The sequence below is a fragment of the Taeniopygia guttata genome, chromosome 2 (assembly GCF_048771995.1).
Source record: "Taeniopygia guttata chromosome 2, bTaeGut7.mat, whole genome shotgun sequence".
Lineage (NCBI taxonomy): Eukaryota > Metazoa > Chordata > Aves > Passeriformes > Estrildidae > Taeniopygia > Taeniopygia guttata.
In genome coordinates this window covers 123,727,890-123,735,293 of record NC_133026.1, presented here as the reverse complement: position 1 = coordinate 123,735,293, position 7,404 = coordinate 123,727,890, and the positions used below count along the sequence as shown (strand labels likewise).

Below are 7,404 nucleotides of genomic sequence, written 5' to 3'. Positions count from 1 at the left end.
ACAACCTATAATCCCAGTGTCTCTACCCTTAAAATGTAGATCTGAAGAGTCTTTATAGGCCATCATAACCCAGAAATTAGAGTCATACAAAAAAAGCAAACAAAAAGTAACTATTATTCACCCAAGTAGCAAAGAAGCCTCTAATCTTTGCATGTAGCAAGCAATAATTTTCTCCAGGAAGATGGTCTAGTAAGGGGAAGGACAGAATTACATCTGATGTGGTCTTGCTCTAAACGGTTTCAGATAGTTTGAGGTGTCTTGAGTTACAAAGCTTTAAATTCCTGCCTGTCACATACACGTGTGGTTTATGGATTTATTCCTTGTGTCTGTTTTGTACTGAACATCAGACAATAGTTCTAATTGTGGACTTAAACAAAAAAAGAAAAATAAAACCAAAAAAACCAAAACCCGAAACAGTTTTACATGCTGAAAACTCTAATCTCTCAATCTTTCAATTTTGGCTTGGCAGAAAATATTCTGGTGGTCCTGGTGTACACCAAGCTGAATATGAACCAGGAACATGCATCAACAGCAAAGGGTGAGTGATGTCCTGGGCTGCATTAGGAGTGTCGGAGGTTGAAGGAGATTATCCTTCCCTTCTATTCTGCACTGAGCAGACCACAGCTGGAATGCTGGGTCCAGTTCAGGGCTCCCTAGTATAAACAGTACATGGACCCAAGGAGGTTGTGACATTTCTTCAAGGAAGCAGGGAAACCTGAGGAAATCTGACAATTGTATGACACATTGGAATGCAATGCCTTATATTATTGTGCTGGCTTAAATTTTCCCTTTACCTTATGGCAGATCAACTACCCATGTGCAGAAAGAAAAAAGAAAACAGAATATGTCCCCCTGTTAAGTCAGAAAAGCTTCTTGCCTCTCACCAAGTGACATAGAGATAAGAATAAGCACTTTAATAACTCAGCCTCCTTTCACACCATCCATCTGTCAAGCACAAGCGCTGATCTCCACTGATGCACTGATCTTCTGAATGTTCCTGGTTGTAAAAGGGAGCCAGCAAGTATTGTCTGCTTCTTCTTTCTGTGATCCTGTCTGGGATATACGCAGGGAAGAACACACAGCTTGGGATCATTTCTCTGATGCAAAGGGAGAAAACAGAACAGTATAACTCAGTTCTGCCTTTAAATGATAAAAAATACAGATCTTTTCCAGGATGGATCATGAAGGTAAAAAAACCCAACAAACCACTTTGTACATCGTCTTCTTGCCTGTTCCTTCACACAATCCACATGGCTTTGGTTTATCTGATTAGCTCAGACGTGATGATAGTGGTAATATCTACAGCCTCCTGAGGAGGGGAAGTGGAGAGAAAGGCACTGATCTCTTCTCCCTGGTATCTAAGGATAGGATATGGATTCCCCCAAGGTATGGGAATGGTTCAAAGCTGTGTCAAGGAAGGTTCAGATTTTTCATTAAGAAGCACTTCTTTAATAAGAGACTGGTCATACACTGAAACAGACTTCCTAGAGAGGTGGTCAAAGCCTCAGGCCTGTCAGTGTTTAAGAGGCATTTGGACAATGGCTTAACAACATGCTGTAACTTTTGGTCAGCCCTGGATTGGTCAGGCAGTGGATGAGATGGCTGTTATAGATTTCTGTTCTATATGGTGACAGCAGGCAAATAACACTGGGAGGAGAGTGGGAGCTGGGTTTTGCAGGGAAGCAGCACTCCTGTGCTTGTCTCAGTGTTGCTGACCCCCCATGCAGTGTGACCTGACCGCTCTGCGGGTGCGCTGGGATTGTCCCATCCCCATCCCCACGCGCCCCTCGTGTCCTGCTGCGCTCAGGGAAGGAAGCCAAGGCAGCGTCACCCGAGCCTTGCTGCTGGTATGGCTGCTTGGACAAGGTGCACATTGTCTCGCCCTGCTACTGCCTCCCCCATTGGCCAACCCCCACTGCCACAGGGACCAGACCTCTTTAAAGGGAGACCACTAAATCTCAGCTGGGCACACAATCTCTCTGACTGCCACCAAGAGCTGTTGTGGCCACTGCCTCTCTCTGCAGGACCAGTGCCTCACAAAGCCTGTACCATGTGTAACCGATTTGTGGGCACCTGGAAACTCATCTCCAGTGAAAATTTTGATGATTATATGAAAGAATTGGGTGAGAAATGTTCTGGGGTTTTTTGTTTTGTTTGTTTGTTTGTGGTTTTTTTGTTAATAAGTTTCATTTGGGAAGGTTCTGTTCATGGATGGTGCCTTCTTTCTCACCAAAAAAACCCACTTAATTACTCTTCTAACATAATTTAATTTCTTTTCTTTAGCATCTAAATTGAAAAAGGTAGGTGATTAATTACTATTATAAATTTACCTCTGTCTAACTGATATGAACTGATCTAATATGCTTTTCTGTCACAAGAGTAATCTATGGAGATACAGATTTTTTTGTTTCCTCCTGATTGCACTATTAAACTTGTGACTTATGATAATTCACAATATATAATGGAGCTGATGTCTCATGACACTGTAGTTTCAGACATCTAAATACTGTGAATGAATCTATCTGTTACTGAAGAATGCCAGGAACGTAACAAATTAAGCACTGTTTTTCATTTTAATGCTGGCTTCATTCCTGCATGACAAGTGCATGGACAATCAGCTACTGCATTGCTTTTGCTCTATAAATGATTCACTGATTCCCTTTATTTGAAATGTTAGACTGAATAAAAAAAAGAATTGCAGTTAATTAATTAGCCAGGGTGAATGTGGGAGGAAAGTCCAGCTGCAAATATTTTTCTGAACATCTGAACAGAATTGCTTAGTATGGAATAATTACTGAAGTTTTATACTTTGCAGATAACTTTATACCCTTTTTTACAGATCTTTTCATCTGAGAATGTCATAGCATTAAGAAAGGCACTAACTGCAGCTATCCCTTTTCTGCTCTTATGAAGCAGTGATACATCACCAGTGGCTTCATTCCTATTTGCCCCAAGCCTTACAGCCTGTAGACAATGAACTGGACTGGAAAGGACTAGGCAATACAAAAGATATTTGGTATGGCATTTTCCTGGAAGCTCTTTGCAGCTCTCAGCCCTTATACCTCGACATTTTTTATATTTCATACTTGAATTTTTCACCGAGGTTTAGATGCAAGGATCCTTAAGGGATGTTAATAACAACTAAGGAATTACCCAGTCTTCAGTAGGTTTTAATGAACAAGCACCACTGTATTGGCAATTCAGCATCCAGTTTCTTCCTTGCAGCTATTAACAAAGGTACAAATTCTCAGAATTGTCAAGGATTTTTTAAAAATTATTTTTACAAATTTTTGTGAGAACCAGACTCTTCCTCTGAATTATTCTACTTATTCTATCTATATTAAACCAATGCAGATTTGTAACCAGCTATATTTCTTCTTAGCTAAATGTGCATAGCTCTATAATTATGTATATCTTTACTTCTTGCTGAAGGTGCACACTTATCAGCTGGGGCTGCCTCAGCCCCTGAATGCTGAGGTTCTCACTCCTACCTCTGTCTCAGTAGTGTCTCATCTAAAGAATGAATGTTTCATCTAAATCAGGCATTAAAGTATTCAAGAAGAAACTCTTCCTTATTCTTCCACTGAAGAATCATGAGAGGATACTGAGTTTCTTGCTTCTAGCATGTAATGATTTTTTGTTTGTTTGTTTCTGATTTCTAGGTGTGGGCTTAGCTGCCCGGAAACTAGGTGGCCTGGCAAGGCCTGACATTATCATTAGTATGAAAGGGGACATAGTGACCATCAGAACTGAAAGCACCTTCAAAAATACAAGCATTTCCTTCAAACTGGGCCAGCAGTTTGATGAAACAACAGCAGATGACCGGAAAGTCAAGGTAAGGGGGCTGATGATCTCTGATTGGTCTGAACACCTCATAGAAGAACACCATGGGAAATTTTATCTACTCCCTTAGTGCACCTTGAGTTTTCCAAACTATTAAAGCACTGAAAGAGACGCAGTATAGTGCTGAATATAATGTTACAGAGTATGCCATTATCCCCGAGTGCAAATCTTGCTCAACACAAGGTGAATTGCTGCTCTAAACTGCAAAGCTCAGCCTGCAGTCTGAAACTCTTCTCTTGGAATTTGCAGAGCGTTGTAACCTTGGAGAAAGGGTCATTGGTGCAAGTGCAGAAGTGGAATGGCAAAGAGGCCACGATAAAGAGAAGACTTGTTGACGGGAAGATGGTGGTGGTAAGTTCACGTTCTTTGTACACTGCTAAAGGTCAGCCGGATACAGCCTTCAGTATGTTTCTGTCTAAACAGACTATCAAGTTAGGCTTACTCTTTGAATAATGAAACAAATTAAAGGAGAGAAAAATGGAACCAAGCTTAGAAAACAGCTGGAAAGAAATTAATGCTGTTGCATACAGCAACTTCTCTTTAAAGTGACTATATTGGCAGAGCTGCCATAAGTTGACAGCATACTTACTACTCTCAACATTATTATTCTTAAAAGGAATAAGGTTTAAAAATAACAGAAACCTGTGAAATGGAAACAAAAGTTTACGAGCAGGGTACCGCTGTCCCTGAAACAGTTCCTTCCTTTTCACTATCTTGGCCAAGTCAGATAAAACATTTTAGGGACCCTTGTTGTAAGGGTCACTATTAAAATTAAGATTTCACTTTGTTCATTAAAGTTTTTAAATATTGGAGTCAAACTAATTTTGGCAACTTGTTTGAAGTCAGCAGCATTACACTTTTACATGTGAGCTCGTTCTCACTGTCTTTTGTTATAACTTCTCATATGTAGAATCATATAATGGTTTGGGTTGAAAGGAACTTTAGAGAACATCTAGTTCCAACCCACTGTCACAAACAAGGACACCTTCCACTAGACCAGGTTACCCAAAGTCCCATCCAGTCTGATCTTGGACATTTCCAGGGATCGGGCATCCACAACTTCTCTGGGTAACTTGTTCCAGTGCCTCCCTACCCTCATGGTAAAGAACTTCTTCCTAATACCTAATCCAAACCTCCCCTCTCTCAGTTTAAAGCCATTCCCCCTGTCCTGCCACTACACCACCCTGTAAAAAGTCCATCTCCAGCTCTCTTGAAACTTCCCTTTATGTAGGAAAGTTGATTTGGTTTTGCATCTCCCCATGACTGCATTTCTGTGCAAGATTTTCTTATTATTAAACCCTCTTCATAAAGCAGAGATGTAAAGTGTCTCTTCTGTCAGCGTCCTGCTGTCTGCCCCTTGCCTCATAGAGGGATGTGGAGGACTCCTCCTCTTTTGCAGACCAAGGAACTATTTTTTTAACATCCTGTCACCTTTGTTGCATGTATCCTGTGAGTCAACAGCAGCCACTGGGGTTAGAGGGTCAAGAGAAATATTTTGTGACTCAGAGGGGCAAAGATTTTTAGGCCTGACCTTTGAAATACCCAGGTTACTTCTGCTTCTACACAAAAAACCCTTACTACTTTGAAAATTTGAAAGCATTGGTGGGCCATGATATAAAAACTTGGTGAGGCTAACATTTCTGACAAGCCAGCAATAATACCAAGGAAAGTAAATTTGTTTGTGGAAACTGAACCTAATTTTGCAATCCTTTTGTCATTAAATGCCACTTAATGTAAGTTTAAAGCTATTAAACTAGAAACAGCTCTATTTGCAATATAAAAATAGCTTTGCTGTAAAAACATCTGGATTTTCATTGACTTCAGAGGCTACTGCAGCAGACACAACTGCTGTCAGCAAAAGGTTTATATTAATATTTTCCTTTATGCCTTAGGAATGTGCCATGAAAGGGGTTGTCTGCACTAGAGTTTATGAAAGAGTGTGAAGAAGTTCCCTCTCTGCACCGGACCAGAACTGGCTCTAAAACCTCGGCTTAGTTCAGTGACCAAAGCCTCATGCACTGTGCTTCTTCATTTTATTTCCTTTTATTGGGAAAACGACTACGCCATAATTTGATATTTCAGAGCCGTAGTGTAACTAATCCAAAATATTGTGGTGATCCAATAAAATCTTCTCAACACAGAAAATGGTGTGTTTGGCTCCACATGAATGATTTACGTTTATTTCTTGACTGCTGCTATCTTTTCTGTTGACAGTGTCTGTACAAAAGTTCAGACTATTTCTGAGTAAAACAGTGAAATACAAGTAATCCATATCTGAGAAAGGGCTAACACTGATTCTTTGATATGTGTAAAAATATAATCTCCTGGGCTCAATATTCTTTTCCCACAAAATATTTTATTGCTGAATGGCTCCTAGAGGGAAAATTATCTTTACCACCAGAATTTTTGACTTTCAGTATGATATGTCATTGTAGCCTTATAGTCTTAGCACATCATTGTTTCATACTAATCTCAAAAAGCTTATATTTCTTTTAGTGCCAGGATTTATATACTGGCATTTATTTGGAAGAAAACAGATACTGGAGGGGAAAAAAATTAGAATATGTTCCATATTTGTCTGACAAACAGGCAGATAAACTCATGAAACAAAGCGTGGAGCAGGTGTGAATGAACTTGAGAAGCCTTAAGGCTAGAGGGCTTCATTTTAAAAGTGCTCAGCAATCAAGCCTACTTCCAGCACAATATTTTTAAGTGTATGCTTACTAAGCTCACAGAGGAGTTGCACTGGGTAGAGTTTGCTGTCAATCCTAACTGAGTAGCTAAAATGTTCCTTCCTTCCACTGCACTTACTCTACTTTTATCTAAGTTAAAAAAACAGAAAAAGCAAACCTAAACTTCTGGAAATCTATTTAACAAAAAAACCACTGCGGCGAGTTATTAATATTTGCCTCCATTGGCCAGTGGTCAGTACCACTGCCACATTCACACAAAACACATTTCATCATGTCGTTGCCTCGTGCCATCACACAGAGCTCCTGCCTCCTCTGTGGGGTTAAAGCAGCTGTGAGAGGCTCATGTGTTTATTTTGGCTCATGTGTTTATTTAGGAGCCAACAGAGCTGATATGAACCTTTGCCTACTGGTTTTACAGGCAAGAACACAAGTTCTCAAGGTTAAGACAGATCCTGAACGTCAGAATCTAAACTGGTTTAGCCAAGCAGAGAGTGAAGAGATGAATATCATATGCAAATTAAAGATATAAAGGTCACCTTTCTTCTCTACCCACCACTGGAAAAGCTGGAATCTGGGCTCAGCTCTGGATAGATTTTTATGCAGATGCAGTATAACTGCAGGCAGCTGCCAGAAGGCACACTATGAATCCTAGAAAATATGAGCAGTGAGAGAAAGCTGTGGGATTTATGGACAGCAGTTTTCAGTTTTCAAAATTTATCCTGGTCTCTAACCTAGATGAAGGGACAAATGCCCCATCTTTAACCTTACCATTAAAACTCACCTCTATGACTGTGACTCCAAATCCTCGGTGATTGTTACAAGGAATAGAGGCAGAATGATTCCTTGTGTATCATCTTTTGCAAACAGA

General features: G+C 40.1%; 1 protein-coding gene across 1 annotated transcript; it reads left to right on the top strand.

Moving 5' to 3' along the window:
• The first annotated feature begins 1,933 nt into the window (after positions 1–1,933).
• Positions 1,934–5,988, top strand: LOC100226888 (myelin P2 protein). The gene is made up of 4 exons (XM_002199701.6): positions 1,934–2,123; positions 3,663–3,835; positions 4,093–4,194; positions 5,736–5,988. The coding sequence occupies exons 1-4, from the start codon at positions 2,051–2,053 to the stop codon at positions 5,784–5,786; spliced, it is 399 nt and encodes a 132-aa protein (XP_002199737.1). The 5' UTR covers positions 1,934–2,050; the 3' UTR covers positions 5,787–5,988.
• The last annotated feature ends 1,416 nt before the right edge of the window (positions 5,989–7,404 follow it).

Coding starts and splice junctions, on each gene's coding strand:
- LOC100226888 (XM_002199701.6), top strand. CDS start 2,051: ATGTGTAACCGATTTGTGGGCACCTGGAAACTCATCTCCAGTGAAAAT. Junction 2,124..3,662: donor TGATTATATGAAAGAATTGG/GTGAGAAATGTT, acceptor TCTGATTTCTAG/GTGTGGGCTTAGCTGCCCGG. Junction 3,836..4,092: donor CAGATGACCGGAAAGTCAAG/GTAAGGGGGCTG, acceptor TGGAATTTGCAG/AGCGTTGTAACCTTGGAGAA.